Here is a 17,704-nt window from a genome sequence, read left to right on the forward strand (position 1 = left end):
AAAAAAAGTCTACCAATGAAAAAAAGCCCGGGGCCAGATGGATTCATAGCCAAATTCTACCAGACATACAAGACAAAGGTGGTATTACTGAAATTATTCTAAGAAATCAAGGAAGAGAGTTTCTTTCCTAACTCATCCTACCAAGATATCAAAATATGGCAAGACCACTACAACAACAACAAAACGAAAATCATAAGCCAATATCTCTGATGAACACAGATGCAAAAATTCTCAAGAAAATCCTGGGAAGCCAAATCTGGCAATATATCAAAAAAGAATTCATCACGATCAAGTGAGTTTAATTCCAGGGAAGCAAGGATAGTTCAACATACACAAATCAATAAATATGATTCACTATGTAAACAGAATTAAAAACAAAAACCATATGATAATCTCAATAGATGCAGAAAAAGCATTTGTTAAAATCCAGCATCCTTCATGATAAAAACCCTCAACAAAACAGGCATTGAAAGAACAGATTTTAAAATACTAAAAGCCATGTATGACAAACCCACAACTAACATCATACTGAATGGGGAAAATTTGAAAACATTCCCTTTAAGAACTGAAAGAAGACAAGGATGCCCACTCTCACCATTGCTATTCAACATAGTACTGGAAGTCCTAGCAGGGCAAGCGAAAGAAACAAAAGGCATTCAAATTTGAAACAAGGAAGTCAAATTACCTCTGTTCACTGATGTCATGATCTCATATCTAGAAAACTCTATAAACATTCCTTCAAAAGACTCCCAGATATGAAAAATAACTTCAATAAAGTTTCAGGATACAAAATTAATGTATAAAAATCAATTGTATTTTATACAACAACAGTGCTCAAGCTCAGAACTGAATCAAGAACCCAGTCTCATTCACGGTAGCCAGAAAACACACACACACACACACAACCCAAACAGCAACAATAACAAACCTAGAAATATATCTAACTAAGGAGGTGAAACAATTCTACAAGGAGAACTACAAAGCACTGATTATAGAATCATAGACAATACAAACAAGTGGAAAAACCATCCCATTGAGAGGAAAAATAAATATTAAAATGACTATATTTGCCGAAAGCAATCTACAGATTCAACACAATTACTATTAAACTACTAAGGTCATTTTTCACAGAATTAGAAAAACAATTCTAAAATCCACGTGGAAACAAAAAAGAGAGCTCAAATAGCCAAAGCAGTCATAAGCAAAACAAACAAACAAAAAAGCAAACAAAACTGGGCATATCACATTACCTAACTTAAAAGGATACTAGAAGGCTTTAGTAACCAAAACAGTTTGGTACTGGTACAATAGACACATAGATCAATGGAACAGAGTAGAGAGCCTAGAGATAAAGCCACACTCCCAATGCTAGCTGATCTCCAACAAAATGAACAAAAACAAACATGGAGAAAGGACACGCTTTTTAATAAATGGTTCTGGGAACACTGGCTAGCTACATGCAGAAGAATGAATTAATAAATGGTTCTGGGAAAACTGGCTAGCTACTTGCAGAAGAATGAAACTGGAACCTTATCTCTCACTGTATATAAAAATTAACTCAAGATGGATCAAAGATCTAAATATAAGACCCAAAACTATATATATATATATATATATATATATATATATATATATATATATAAAAGGAAAATCTAGAAAGAACTCTTTTAGAAACTGGCCTTTAGATTAAGACCTCAAAAGAAAATGCATCAAAAACAAAAGCAGACTAATGGGACTTATTAAACTAAAGAGCTTCTGCACAGCAAAGGACACAATCAATTGAACAATCAGAAAATGGAAGAAAATATTCAAAAACTATGCATACAACAAAAGACTAATATCCAGAATATATAAAGAACTTAAATCCACAAGAAAATGGCAACCCAATTATAAAGTAGAAAAAGGACATGAACAAATACGTCTCAAAAGAAGACATACAAACTGCTAATAAACATATGAAAACATGCTCAACATCACAAATCTTCAGTGAAATACAAATAAAAACCCCTATGAGATACCATCTCATACCAGTCAGAATGGCTATTATTAAAAATTCAAAAAATAACAGATGGTGAGGATGTGGAGAGAAGTGAATACTTATACACCATTGGTGGGAAAGTAAATTAGCTTATATCCTATGGAAACCAGTGTGGAGATTTCTCAGCTATAAAAAGAACTATAATTTCACCCAGCAATTCCACTACTGGGTTTCTAACCAAAGGAAAAGAAATAATTGTATCAAAAAGTCACCTGTTTATCATGTTTATCACGGCACTATTCACAATAGCAAATTTATGGAATCCACCTAAATGTCCATCGACCATTGACTGTGTAAAGAAATTGTGATATATATACACCATGGAATATTATGGAACCATAAAAAGGAATCAAATCCTGTCCTTTGCATCAACAGAGATGGAGTTGGAGGTTGTTATCTTAAGTGAAATAACTCGGAAAGAAATGAAATACAAGTTCTCACTTACAAGTGGAAGCTAAACAATAGGTACACGTGGACACAAAGATGGAAATAATAGACCCTGGGAATTCCAAAAGCGGAGAGAGAGAAGGAGGAGAGGGTAAAAAATACTACCATGTTCACTATTTAGGTGATGGGTTCACTAGAAGCCCAAACCTTACCATTATGCAATATACCTACGTAACAGACCTGCACATGTACCCCTCTGAACCTAAAAAATACAGAAGATCTAGAAATGCTTTACGTATGCACAACATTTGCATGAATTTGACTAAATGCATATATGACCAATGATGACTAAATAAAACAAAGTATTTTAAGTGTGTTAACTGTAATATATATGACCACACACATACAAATGTACATAAATAAAAGATAACGCCATTTAATTGGACTCAGAAAAATAATTTATGCTTTAAACTTGACTGCACTTTTTAGCAGCAAAGCTATAAGACATGAAAGAAATAAAAGCATACAGACTTTCACAACCTATTAACTTTTTAAAAAGTAATCATATACTACTCTCGCTGATTGCTTAAAGAAATTATGAGGATTGTGGATCTTTTAAAATACACATAGGTAGAAAGAGCTAGAAAATAAAAATCACCTTTTTACTAAGTTCAAGATCACTAAAAATGAAATAAAGGTGTATTTCACTAAATGATAGGTGTTAAATGAAAGTTAAATGATTCAAATGGAATTGGAAAACTAATAAATTTGACTTAGAAAAGGCTAATAAATTTAACAGTACCATCCTATTCCTGGTACATTTTAAGTTTAATATTGCTAATAGTAAGTTTGTATGATTAAATTTACTACATCTCAGATACACACACTTTAAATTCCCTTATTCTCCTATTTACAACCATCTTGTGGATTCTTAGATGGGGAATCTGAATTTCAAAAGACCAGGCTCAGAAGACCACACAGTAAGTAGCAACAATGGATGTCCAACTCAACTCTGCTGGCTTCAAAGCCCCTGATATATTCCCCAGCCATTCTTTCCTTCTAAATATTTGAATTGTAAACAAAACTACAGAAGTTATACAGCTATAATTATAACTACAGTTCTGTTTAATCAATGAAAACCGTTAAAAACTGGATACTACTAAGATTTTTCTGCTTATTGAGAAGTATTGCAAGATTAGCGGATGGTATGTTTTATGTGCGTGTGTGTGTGTGTGTGTGTGTGTGTGTGTGTGTATTGGAAAATTACATTTTAGAAGTAAGCACGTACTCTCTTGGTGGATGACAGCATAGGTGTTAAGTAAAATACAAATGTGTATGCTTCAAGTCCCTTTCTCTCCACTGTGTAATAGAATACTGAATGTGGTCTAATATCTAACTGTAAGAAACTTACGAATCATTTCAAAGATTATAAGATGTAACCTATGACATGTGAAAAAAGTATTGTGAGTTTTGAATGCCTGAATTTGTTATACAATTACAACCCAAGGATTGCCTGTAAGACCTAGATGAAAGTTTCCCATTCACAAAAACTTAATGTTGTATCATTATAGGCTATCTTGGGAGAGATCAGAACTAGTAGAACATTTTTCACATTTAATCTAATATGAAATTAAGTATGATTTTTAAAAAAGTTTCAGACTTCAGTGACATTATTTTCCTAGTATAATTTACTCAACAGAACATTAAAGTTAGTCTTTAAAATATCATAAATGAATGGATAATTCTATGGTCTGAACGTGTTCCCCAATGTTCATGTGATGAAAACCTGATCCCCAGGGCAACAGTGTTGGTAGGTGAGGCCTTTGGGAGGTGTTTCGGTCATGAGGATTTCACTCCCACGAATGGATTAATGCCACTATGAAAAGGGCTTGTATGGATGGGATCACGCTCTTTTGCCCTTCTGCCTTTTGCCATTAAGGATGTAGCAAGAAAGCCCTCACCAGATGTTGCTGCCTTGATTGTGCACTTCTTCTCAGCCTCAAGGATTGTCAGAAATAAATTTTTTTAAATAAATTATTCACTTAGGTATTCTTTTATAGCAGCACAAAATGGACTGAGGCAGATAAAAATTACATTTAAGTTCTTAAATTTCGATATTTCATGTATAATTGAATTTAAGATCTTCAAAGAAATGATTTAGATGCTCTCTAATTGGGAAAATCTTTGCAAAAAACAATCACAATTTGATTATAATGCAGATTCGTCAACCTGAGATTGTTTTCCTTCTTGCCAGTACAGTTGCAATCATGAAATAGATCACAAGAATTTAACTTCACTGGCTCAGTCAAAAGGAAACTGATGCCTGAGCTAGAACCCTATGTTGTTTGGATTTTATAATTAGTTTGATTTCATTACCTTTATGCATTATTTGTTATTGTTTATAATTTGTCTATTATACTTTGAAACTAAAGGAAAATCAATTTATGAATTCTTAGTCATTAATCCTTCAATATGATTATTTCAGAAAAAATATCTAAGGGATTTTTTTTCTCAAACCCTCTATATGAAGAAACTCATAATTAGAGAATATTTCTAAGTAAACAAATAAGAGCACAACATTTAAGAGAATTGGCTTGTAAGTGTTTTCAGTAAATACTTCTTATCTTGCTCTTTTAAAAATCCATTTAAAAGTATTAATTAAACTTTTTTTATACCTTAACAACTAGGCAGAATGATTCCTATCTTCCTAAATTTATGTACCTGTTTGCCAGAACTTTAAAGGAGAAGAAACACACATACTCACACAAACACAAGCACACTATCTGACTCCATTTTATTGGGTATACCAGGTTTGGTTATGTTTCGTTGAATTTCCAAATAAAACTTTCAGAGGAAATAAAATTTCATACATTGATACCACTAAGACTTGTAAAGTGTCACCTCCCCAGGTTCCTTGGAAAACTGTAATTAAACTTTCAGCTTCATTTGTACATTAGCCAAAAATAACACATAGATACTTTTAGGGGCCCAACCATTTTTCAGTGTAAAGTGGAACTCTGTTAGTCACTGTGTAAATTCCTAAATTCTTAGATTTTTAGATTGAGGTCCATTTTAAAAATAAAATTTTCCTACATTTTAAAAAAGCTAATTCTAACACATGATTTTGTCAAATGCATAATCTTCGATTGCTAAGGTCTTGGACCACAATCCTCTCCTAATAACGGCTAGAGTTTATAATGGATTATTGAGTGTCCGTAATATGTAGGCATTGTTCTACATGATTTGCTTAATTTAACCCTCTTCACTTAAATTCTGTATTAAAGATGAGCACAGTGGAGACAATAGGGGTTGAATAAGCAGATAAGGAGTAGAGACAATGCTCTTAATATCTGCGTATTTGGAATCTTTTGTACTCAAGATTCTGTTTGAGTATTTTAGGTTTCATAACCATATTTAGTATCACAATTAAATGGCAGTGGTCCTCAAATCCTTGTTGTGAAAAGGCTGTGCAGTAGGTAAAAGATATTTCAGGAGTTCATAAAATGTATTCCTGTTGGTTTCTGTAGATGAATGACACTTAGGCCTAGAAACATTCTGTGACTATTTGTGACCATTGATGAGCCCTTCAGCCACTTTGAGCCTCACTTTTCTGAGGTAGAGAGCAGATGGAAATAGATGGTTTGTAAGAATCTCCTCAATTTCTAAAATGTGTGCCTACAAAGTCAATATTTATTAATTCAGTCAGTGTTTATTAATTAAATGATATGGATGTCATCAAATAGTTGATTTATTATTAGCGCTTATGTGCTTTGATGCATTGTAGAAACATGATACTTCCCTCTGAAATTTATTGAAACTATCACACCTCTAAGGGATGGCTTAGGGACATAACAATTTCTATGGTGATGCCATATGTGTCATTTTACTGTTCTGTGTAGATAATCCTCTGAAGTTAGAGTCATTTATTCTGTAGTTATATTTTGGGTGAATTAGCACTGACAAAATCTCTTCTTGAACAATTTTATCTGCAAATAATCTCATCATTGGCTTGGAGGAGACAAGGCTTGATCACAGTATAAAGGTGGTATTATTTACACATAAATAATGCATGCTAACTTATGAATCAGGTTGATCATTCCTAGACAGAGTTGTATAACTGAAAGTTATTGATATCTTCATCCAAATATTATCCATATGCAATGATTCTCTACTGGGAGCAGTTTTTCCCCTTGGGTACATTGGCAGTTTAGGATTGCCAGATTTAACAAATTAAACTACAGATATCTGGTTGAATTATTTTCATACAACAATAAACATTTTAAAATATAAGTATGCTTTGTGTAATATTTGTAACATACTAAAACTTTATTTATTGTTTATCTGAAATTCAAATTGGACCGGGAGAACCATATTTTATCTGGCAACACTAAAATTAGGGTTGGGGTTTGCTGTAGGCATCCAGTGAGTAGAAGAAGTCAGGGATGTTCTAAACATTCTACAATGCCCAGAACTGTCCCTACTTCACACCAGACGTCTTTATTTTGAATATGTTTATGTTTCATTGAATATAAATGTAACAAGAATTATCCAGTCCAAAATGTCAATAGTGCTGAGGTTCAGAACTATAATCTCTGTGCAGTATGTTCCTTCACTTAGTATAGCATTCAATCATTTTGGTTTCAAATTTTACAATAGGGAGACTGATTTGGTACTTTTCTATGTGAACATGTTTGGAGGTATCATTATAAATACCAGTCTGCCATTAGTTACACGAGATATGTGTAAACATGTCTTAAAAGTTAATAGAAAGCAATAATAAATGATAATTTTCCTTTTTCTAAGCTGAAGGTCAGTTAAATTACTATACTAGAATGAGGCTTCTTAAGGGTTAGGGTTATTTTGTAATTGTAATCTATAACCAGATCATAAAATCAAAGATACAGCAGAATATTAGGTGTTTAGTATTAGAAATACAAAGATGAAGAAGATGAAATTCATAATCTTTTTTTTTTTTGAGACGGAGTCTCGCTCTGTCGCCCAGGCTGGAGTGCAGTGACCGGATCTCAGCTCACTGCAAGCTCCGCCTCCCGGGTTTACGCCGTTCTCCTGCCTCAGCCTCCCGAGTAGCTGGGACTACAGGCGCCCGCCACCGTGCCCGGCTAATTTTGTTTTGGTATTTTTAGTAGAGACGTGTTTTCACCGTGTTAGTCGGGATGGTCTCGATCTCCTGACCTCGTGATCCACCCGTCTCGGCCTCCCAAAGTGCTGGGATTACAGGCTTGAGCTACCGTGCCCGGCCGAAATTCATAATCTTCAGTTACCCAGAGTCTAGAGTCCAGAGAAGCAAAGCAGACACGAAAATAAATGAAAAGTTCAATAATTTCTATGTCACTACTTAAAAATACATTAAAGCCGCTAAGATGACTTGCTGAAGAAATGGCTCAGAATTATGGCATAAATGCAAGTCCTTACACTCTGAGAAGGCGTGAACTTGTCTTTCATAATATAAATAAAAAACTCTATGGAAGTTCTCCTGTTGCATGTCCAAGGGTTTTACTGCACTACTAGCAGAATTGGTGCTGAATTTTCTGGCATCACACTGCAAATCTGTATGGTGTTATCTGATATCATAAGAGGGCTCAATCCTTTTTGCTCTGTTGACAGCTGTAAATTAGAAGTGTCACAATTCTTCTGGTCGTTGCCAAGTTACTATTGTCCTTAATTTGTGAAAATAGTTTCTATCCCTCCCCATCTTCTCAAATATGCAGTAATACCATGTAATTCCAGGCCATTTGCTGACATAAGAGCTGAATAGGAGGTGAATGGGGGACACATGTGGAAGCTTGAGTTCTCTTCACTATCTTGCCTATTGCTTCTGCATGTATTAAAATGTAAGTGTCAATGCAAGTATTGTTCTTATTGACCTCCAACATCTGAATAAACTAGAACAAGAGTTGGCCTCAAACACTTAATGTTCTAGTGTAGGAAAGAAAGCATCCATACAGTGACAGAATGTGGTAAGCATTGTAAGAAAAGAACAAAAAGAGTTTGAAGGGAGCCAACAGAAGGGGTACCCTCTTTAAACTAATATAATCATGGAAAATGGAATGGAATGCTTTATGTCAAAAAGTCTTATTTAGGGCCTTTAGTCCCACTGTAGGTACAAACGATGACCTTTGAGAAGTCCTTTGCTATTAGGCAGATCCAGGCACATGTGCCTTGTTTTGTTGGATGGGTGGCCATGATCTTTCTGTAGTTTATGTTTTCTCTCTGGACTATAGCAAGAGCCATAAAGTCAATTCTGGGCTCTGTAAACTCTTTCTAAGCCTAGAAATGTGTAGCAAAATCTACAAAGTTTATTTTTACCCAGAAGACATGTCCTGGTTTTGTTTTTGTGCTTTGAAGTTGGTAGTTAGAAGAATCAAATCTGTGTCAAATTTGACTCAAGTAAATTGCATTATATTCCTGTTTTATATGTCTCTGGCCTTTAAAAATATTTTTAACAAAAATACTTTGTTTTTGTTAAATGGTTTTGGAATTGCACATTAATCATGATAGTAACTTCATCACCATTTTTAGTTCTTTGTGAATTTGTCTCTGTACTTAGGTCATGGAGGAAGAACCACTGGGTTGGCATCTTCTTACTATGAGGAAGCATTACATAATAATAAGTTATAGAAAAGGAAAGATAAAATTAAAACAAAATGACACTTTAAAATCTCATCATTTAAAAATAAGGATCTTTACTAAACAGGCTGTAAGGTAAAACTGAATTCATATATGATGGGCACAAAAAATAAGGAATTAAAGTGAGTTATGTACTATGCACCTATTTTAAAACAGCTAAAATTTCTGTAACTTCCATCACCTCAAAATTGTGGAGAAGAGAGGAGGAAGCAAAATGAAAGACTTTGTTCTAATACTCGCCAGTTTATTCCAGGAATGCGGTGCAATGCCAAGGAAATTTTATTACCTACTTCAAGGAAACATCTACATCTAAGATGTGGAGGACTTTAGAGACCTAAGTATTTTACTTTTGTGTAAATTCTGAGATACGTGTTTGCAAATTTTTCAAATCCATATCCATGCTAAGTTGCTAAATTTCTACCCATTTAAGAATAATCTTGTGCTACTTTCTCCTCTGTCTCTCTCTTTCTCTACACACACACACACACACACACACACACACACACACACACACATTTAACCTTGGCTTAACTTGCTCTTTACTTTTTGGTAAAATTTTATAGCCTGTGATAAATTTATGATATTTCCAAAAATTAAAATTCTCTTTCATATTAAAATAATATGTAAAATATATAGATTTTATAAAGCATCTCAAATCTTTATACTTTTCCCTTTTATATTATTGCTTTGTACAGCATAAATTGTGTTATAAGTTAGCAATTGAAATATTTTCTTATGTAAGTAGCTATTGCTAAATACTGATGCAATCATGTGCATAAAATTTTCATCGATCTCATTTTAAAAATGAGTGGTATAAACATAAACCTAAATATATTGAGAAAAAGTCAAATCTATAAACTTAAATTGAAAGACTATTAGATAAAATTTTTAGCCACACCGTTACTCTTTCAATGTAGACCACTAAGTATGAACTTAAATGCCTTTAACAGGAATAACTAGGATGTCCTATATAAATTATTTGTTCAAGACATATAATTGGCTATGCAAATATAATAAAAAAATCTATCTTCAATTATACTAAATTGGGATTTATCTGATTTATTTCCTCCCTGAAAGCATATTAGACAAACCCATGAATAATGAAGATGTTGAGCAGAGAGGACAGATAGTGAAAAGAGTACATCTGCCAATTGATAATCACTGCTCAGCAGGTACAATGATTTTTTTTTTTTTTTGTATTTTGAAGACAACTATTACAATAATAATTACAAATCAATGGAAATTCCTTTTTTGGTATGTCAAATTTGGGTTTGCTTTGTAAGAGAAAATATTATTATCGTTATCAAAGAGGTACAAGAAATAATAGATGTTTTCTGGCTATCCTATTCTGGATCTAACATAGTGGTACTTGATCCAATTTTTAACTCCTCACACACCTTAGTGTATAATAGACACATTCATGAATCTTAGTAGCTCACTATGACTGTGGTTCTCAAATCTGGAAAGTGGATTGGTAAGAGGATTTAAGAACTCCTGGAGAAGGTTGTTTACTTTGAAAAAAGAAGAAACACTGAGAAGCTGAAATGCTCATTCATTAATAAGCTGGAGTAGCAAATTGGATAAGTGCCCATAAAGAAGGCAATTTCCCCTTTAAATGTGAAAATTACTAGCACCAATAGAACGATTTCATAAATTTTTCTGCCTCCATCCACAATCCCTATGCCTACGTAAAAATTATTAGCTTTCCGTAACTACGGGTTTGTGCTGTTTTGTTAATAAATAATGAAATACCTCTCATTTTGAATAGTTTACAAAACATTGATACAAAGGTTACATCAATATGCTGAGGCTTAGTATTCATTTTTATTCAGGATATGGAAGAAGAATTTATATTAGTCCAAGCTATATAGACATTCCATTCAATTTTGACATTTTACAGACACAGGTAAATTATGTTCTTCATTTAGACGAGCTAATACATTTACCCAGTGTAGCCAAAAATATACTCAATCGTACTTTTATTTCTCGTTTGCTAAATAGCACTCTGTGCCACTAGTGAACAGACCAAGCCCTCCCATTACTTGTCTTCAATAAAACATTATTATCTTTTGGCATTCTCTTGCACTAGGGGAAATAAAAAGTCACATGTGGAGAAGTTCTAAATGCTAGACAGAAATGATCCTTGGAGGGCAATTTTTATCCTCCACGGAAGTATTGCAGACTTCTTCCATTAGCGTAGTCCCAGGGAGCAAAAGGTTAGGGAACTGGGACTGCCAACCATACCTGAACACATAAGTCAACATTTCCTCGAAGCGCTGAGAGAGTGTGTGAATGGACCCACAGGTGCATTAAAGTATCTGAGACGAAAAACAACAATTGTAGTATTTTACATGGGAATATACTGTACAGATGGTGACATTTTGTTTGTGGTTGTAGGGAAGAAAGGAAGGCAGTTTCCAGATTCCCCCCTCAACACCTACCATTTGGCATAGGATATGGGAGGTTGAAGAAAAGGGAGGGAGTTTTGCCTCACTTAAAACAGCTGGGAAACAGATGGAAACTGATGCGAAAATTGTCAAATGCATGGTGCAAATCTTCCACCCATTTTCTACCAAAGAAAGTCTAGTTAGGCGATGGCAGCAAGTGATAGGCTTTGGAAACTGTAAAGAAAGAAGCAAAAAAAAAAAAAAAAAAAAAAAATTAAAAACCCAAGATTGTAGGAAATACAAATCCAGAAATGCAATTCCAAGAAGCATGTTTTTAATAAAAGAGAAGGAGGGTTGTGATGGAAACCACACTACAAGGGTAAAAGTACCTTTTACCATACAAGGGTAAAAGTAGTGGCCGGATTAATCAACACTGGTGCCACTTCAACTGCATGTACGTTCTCTCTCACAGGAGGTAAGGTCAAGAAGCACACATCCACTCTCTGTCATCTAATTTAATGTAATTTAATTACAATTTAATGGTTCCTTCTGTGGTTATAAATATGAGTGTGCACAACTTACTTCATTTCAGTCATTGGATTTCACTTTGTGAGCAATTTTTGGTTTAGTAGTCAGGCATTCAGTAAATAATTTATGGATTTAAATATTGAATTACAGCCAGATTTTAGTTTAAATCCAGTCACTGGCTGTATAAACCTCCTATTGTATATTTCTAGTTACAATGAGTGTGTATATAGACCCAGTACCTGTGAGTGTTCTTTTGAGTACTGGCCCGTATTTTGTGTTTTGGTTTGTGTTACTGTGTGGTATTTATGAAGTACTTTTGAATATTGCAAAAGTTAAAGAAGATCACTTTCAAAGAAACTCAAATAAATACAAGTCAAAGGCTTTCCTGAATTTGAATTTGTTCATTCATGCTTGCATAAGGGAATGTGCTAACTATGAATCATTCAAATTGAATTGCTCATGAGAAGAAATGTGCTGGCTTTACTCTCAGTTTCCAGAGTGAAAGGAAAAGAGCATTGTCTCCACATAAAGAATAATCAGCCACAGATTTTAGGCAAAGCAGGGATTCAAACTTGAAAAAGTTGTTTCAATTCACCTGAGAACATGAATGCTTGTGAGAGGATCTTGTTATATGAATATTCTGTACTGTAACAGTTCACAGGCTGCAAGAACAGCCCACGGAAAAGTTAAAAAAATAATCAATCATTTGGAAATGTTCATGCAATGCCAGAATAGCTAAATGCTCCACCAGTGTGGATGTTGACATATCTGTAGCTAGAGAAAATTGGATGGTAGACTGCAGTTTCCATCCTCACAGCCAGGTAAGTTGGTACCATGTAAACATGGCCTACCTGAGAGTACACGCATCATCTCTTATGTCACTTTCCCGGTCCCAGTGGCTTTCTATAAAGTGCAGTCAGCCTGTGCATGACATGTCACAAACTACTTTTGTGCTGGATAAAGCCCCACGTGCCCTGCTAAGGTGAGAAGCTAGCTGATACAGGGGTAAGTGACAAGCCCAGAAATGTGGTCAGTGAATGAAGAGCTTTAGATAGTGCCAGTGCACCAGTGAGTGAAACACTCTGTGATCCATCAGAGGATAATGACCAGTGTGCCAAGTTGTTGAGGCAACTTATTGCTGCTGCTGCTGCTACTAGACCTAAAAAACCTTACATCTGGCTCACTTACATACTTCTAAGAATCAAAATAAAAGTGTTTACGTTACAGTGCCTTGTCTAGTGAATTTCTATTATGCAGATTCTCTTTAGTTCAGTTAAACATCCCTCAGGCAGATAGAAAGAAGTAGAACACTAAAAAATTCATTTTTGTACTTCTTAGCATATTTAAGCATCATTGCACAAAAAAAAAACCATAATGTAAAAAGATCCTGTATAAGCCATGCAATATTACATTTGTCAATTAAAAAAACAATTAAAATGTCACTCTTTGAAACCTTTGGTTAATGATGATCTTTCTACATCAATTTTGTATCATTTGGGCTCCTAGAAGAGTTAAAGAGTTAATTGTATTCACACTTTTTAAAGATATCACAGCTTGTTTGTACATGTGCAAAAATAATTAGATAGCAGAAATAATTTTCAGGAGAGCATTAATGTGCTCCTTTATCTTGATTATGTTGATATTTCACAGAGGATAAATTTGCCATAAGTTATTAGAGCTGGGTATGATTACTTTTTACTTAGCGTGTGTGTTTACTATTGATTCACATTCTGTTTTTTCGTGTATTAAGAATATCTTCTGACCTACATTTCAGGGGTACTATGAGGGTGAAAGAAATTCTATACATTAATTATGTCTTGAACCCTTAAGAGGAAAAATGGAATGATATGCTCAAAATTGTTATTGGTATTTTACACTGCATTATAAGATTTGATGTTGTGGATCACTGATGGTACATGTTGTGCATCTCATGTTTATCTTATATGTAATGAAAAACATTGAAAAACTCTGTTCATAGTTTAAGTCATATGAACACAATTTCATTTAGAGTCCATGTTGGACTAAGTATCATATATAATAAAAGAACATTGCTATTGCCCTCAAGAACTTTACTTAAATACAGATAAAAAGACCAATAAGTACACACATACTTCTACATATGCTCAGTTTGAGCATAAAATTTTTTGTGGTCCAGTTGCTGAATGTTTGAATTTCTCAAATACTCATGTACTAGATGCCACTTTTTAAAGGATTACTATGTTCAATCTTACTTAGACCTCAAGTACGTATGCTCAACAACTTATGAAACAAAACTTCATATCTAAAATTGTTTTCTAGAGAGGTTTTGGTTTATCTTAAAATCATATTACAAGCAGTTAGAAGTTTTGTCAATCTTTTATAAGAGGAAAATTACCTGCTTTCCCAATTAGGTTGCGAGTTACCTGAAGGAAGATGAGAAAAATAAGAAACATATCTCCCCATGTTGAGTTGCCATCAGTCTTACTGTCTTTGGTCTATATTTGTTCCATGTCTTGTGCGGAACCTGGAAAAGTAGTAACTCAATAATTGTGAATGACATGATTGCATGTGTTTGAATAAATGAGTTATTACCAATTCTGTCTCGCTTTTTTTCAGACTCCCAGGACGGAAATTACAAGTCAGAAGTCAACAGCAAACCCAGGAAAGAAAGGACAGCCTTTACCAAAGAGCAAATCAGAGAACTTGAAGCAGAATTTGCCCATCATAATTATCTCACCAGACTGAGGCGATACGAGATAGCAGTGAATCTGGATCTCACTGAAAGACAGGTAAAGCTGGACATTGTCATTATATGATCTTTTTTAATTGCTCTGGGTCCACAGTTTTCTTTGCCATATTTGAAATACCTAGATCCAGAATTCTTCAATACCATTTGGAAGACAGGTATACTATTCCACGATAAAATTTTGCCAGCAAAATGACAAAATTAAAAATAATATAATGATATTTAAAAGAAAACCATACTTACTGAGTTTAAGAAAGAATCCTCCTATGATTATGATCCTTCTGTATTTTTTGGTTTTAAAATATTATTTCTTTTACATAATGATGGCATACAGTGAGGAATTGTGTATGCTTATATGCTAAAATCTCCTTATTTGGCATATGAGAAAGTTGGTAACCCCAGATTAGTTTTCTGTATTGCTCAGGATAGGGTATGTTACCCTGCAGTAACACATTCACCCGTAAACCTCAATGGCGTAACACAAAAATATTCATTACTTACTCACTCTCCATACAAACTCTACATGTCCAGCATTCCAGATAATCACTCACAGACCCATTCTGACTCTTTAACATCTCAACATGTGGTGTCCGTGGTAACCACAAGAAATAAGAAAGAATTGGAAGTTTATGCACTGACCTTTAAATGTTTTCACCTGGAAATTACCCATGTCACTTCTATTTACACACTGATGTCTAGAAGAGTCAAATGGTGCAGCTTAGGTGCAAGATGGCTGGGAAATGATGAAAGGCAAGGTCACATAGATCATTGGTAAATATTTCTGCCCCATTACCCAACATATTTTTGAAATTGAATGGCTCCCAGATATTGAAAAATCTGCTATCCACTTAGAGAATATTTTGAAATTATTAATGTTTTTGGACTCTAATTAATGAGACCTAAATAATATTTTTAAATTAATTGCTTTTCAGGTCCCTTTCTTGCATTTTTTTTAATGACAAATGGTTTGTTCTAATAGTCTTCCCAGTGAACTCCTTGTACAGATTCTGGTTTCCCCGAGGAGAATCTAGCCTACTGCCGGTTAACAGTTGCTAATCTTTACAAAAACATTCCTGAAAGGCGAATGCAAACATCTTTATGGACAGTGCAGTTATGATTGGCACTCTTAGGGCTAGAGTCTCATTTCCTCTTTCACTGTGTGTACCTCCTCCAGGATCCCATTGGAACCAAAGAAATATCAACAGGGTGTGGACAAATGAATGCATGTCTTACTAGAGCAAATTATTTTATCCAATTTCTTAAATAATCTGCTTTCCTTCTGTTAATTTTTACATTTCAGCTTTGGTAGGTTATTTATGGGTAGTAGAAATATGCAGAGGAACACTTTTCTGTGGTTTTATTTATTGGCAGTTTATATTTTATTACATATTATGACTAGTACCTATGTTATGGAGCGCAGCATTTTCCTTCCCTTGGACTTCACATACAAAATTCCCTCTATGTATTCAACATTTGGCATGCTGGAAAGCAGGATCCAAAATCTACATCATCAGACCTTTATTTTATTATTATTTTTTTAAAACAGGGAACAGGAAAATAAAAAGGTGTATGTGGAGGGAGAATTACACAGTAATGTTCTTATATAGAGATGGTGAACTCTAGGAAATGCAAGTGTGTTTTATACAATACACGAAGGAACTAGGAAACTAGGATTTGCTTCCAATCTGTAGAAATGACAGGATGCACTACTGTGCTCTCAGCCAAGATGAAAAACAAGATTCTGTACTTGCCAGTTCAGGGATGTTCTAGGGTTATCTGTCATTGACCATGGAGCAGAATCATTTATTTTTAGAAGCAGTTTTGTAAATCTGGTTTGAAAATGTTGAAGGTGTCTTGGATATTTCTTCTTTCTAACTGACTTGACAAGCTTGGTAAAGAATTACATGCAAGAATTATATATAGATATACATACTATTTTAATGTTTTTTGAAAGATTCTTTTAAAATTTTGTGTTAGCTACCCTTTGCCGTGTAACAAACAACTCCAAATCTTAGTGGCTTCAAATAATAACTAAAGTTTTATTTGCTTTAGATTTTGTAAGTTAGAGATTTTGACTGGGCTTAGTTGGACAGTAATACTGCTGGCCCTACATGGAATCCTCATGGAGCTCCAGTCAGCTGGTGGGTTGACTAAGAAAGAGATGGTTGGGCCTCAGCTGGGACAGCTAGTCTCTGTTGCTTGTGGTTTCATCTTCTTATAGGCTAGCTTGGGATCCTTCCAATGGTGATAGAAGCATTCTCAGGAGCACTGAGGGGGAAAACTCTAGTAAGCAAGGGTTTTTCAGGCTTCTTACGTCATATTTTCTAATGTCCCAATGTCCAAAGCAAGCCACATGACCAAACTCAGTGCCAGTATAGGACAGACCACTTCATTGGAAGTTGTTCCTGAAATAATCTAACCACAGCATCACGAGGGGAGAATAATGAAGAATATGAGAGATAATTCGGTTTTCACTGAATTGAAAATTTGTTACTGTGCACAATATATTTTTATTTAATAAATCTCTATGTATAGTTTTGCAAGTTAATGTGAAAAGATGTATGCATGCAGAATTTAAATTCCTAATCAACACTAAGTCTTTAGAGGGCCTACATGGGTTAGTCAAAAAGAGTGTAATTGTTTTGAAAAAAGTCTGAATAAAAATCCAAGGTTTGCCGATTAGAATTGTGTGTTCTTAAGTAAGTAACAATCTCCCCAAGGCACAAAATGGAAATTAAAACTACCTGCTCTTTCTTCTATGTAGATTTATATATCATGATGGATATGAAATAATTTTTAGCATAAACTATAAAACAGAATTATCACCCAGGTGGGAAAAACCTTTGCTATGCAAAGTATGTTGAATTAATCCTTTTGTAACACAAATATTTCTTAAGCTAAGTGCTGGAAATAAAATCTTCTTAAAATAAGCTAAAGAAATACCTGTTAGAATTCACAGAAGAGGTAAAAGTTGAACAAGTATTCACAATT

The 17,704-nt window shown here is 34.2% G+C and overlaps 1 protein-coding gene across 1 annotated transcript in view; it reads left to right on the forward strand.

The window, feature by feature from the left end:
* Window positions 1-17,704, forward strand: part of MEOX2 (mesenchyme homeobox 2) — a 72,480-nt gene that overhangs the window by 44,783 nt on the left and 9,993 nt on the right. The window contains exon 3 of the mRNA XM_025381249.1: window positions 14,584-14,756. Coding sequence (XP_025237034.1) covers window positions 14,584-14,756 — 173 coding nt within the window. The remainder of the gene's footprint in view (window positions 1-14,583; window positions 14,757-17,704) is intronic.

The sequence above is a fragment of the Theropithecus gelada genome, chromosome 3, assembly GCF_003255815.1.
Source record: "Theropithecus gelada isolate Dixy chromosome 3, Tgel_1.0, whole genome shotgun sequence".
In the NCBI taxonomy this organism is placed as follows: Eukaryota; Metazoa; Chordata; class Mammalia; order Primates; family Cercopithecidae; genus Theropithecus; species Theropithecus gelada.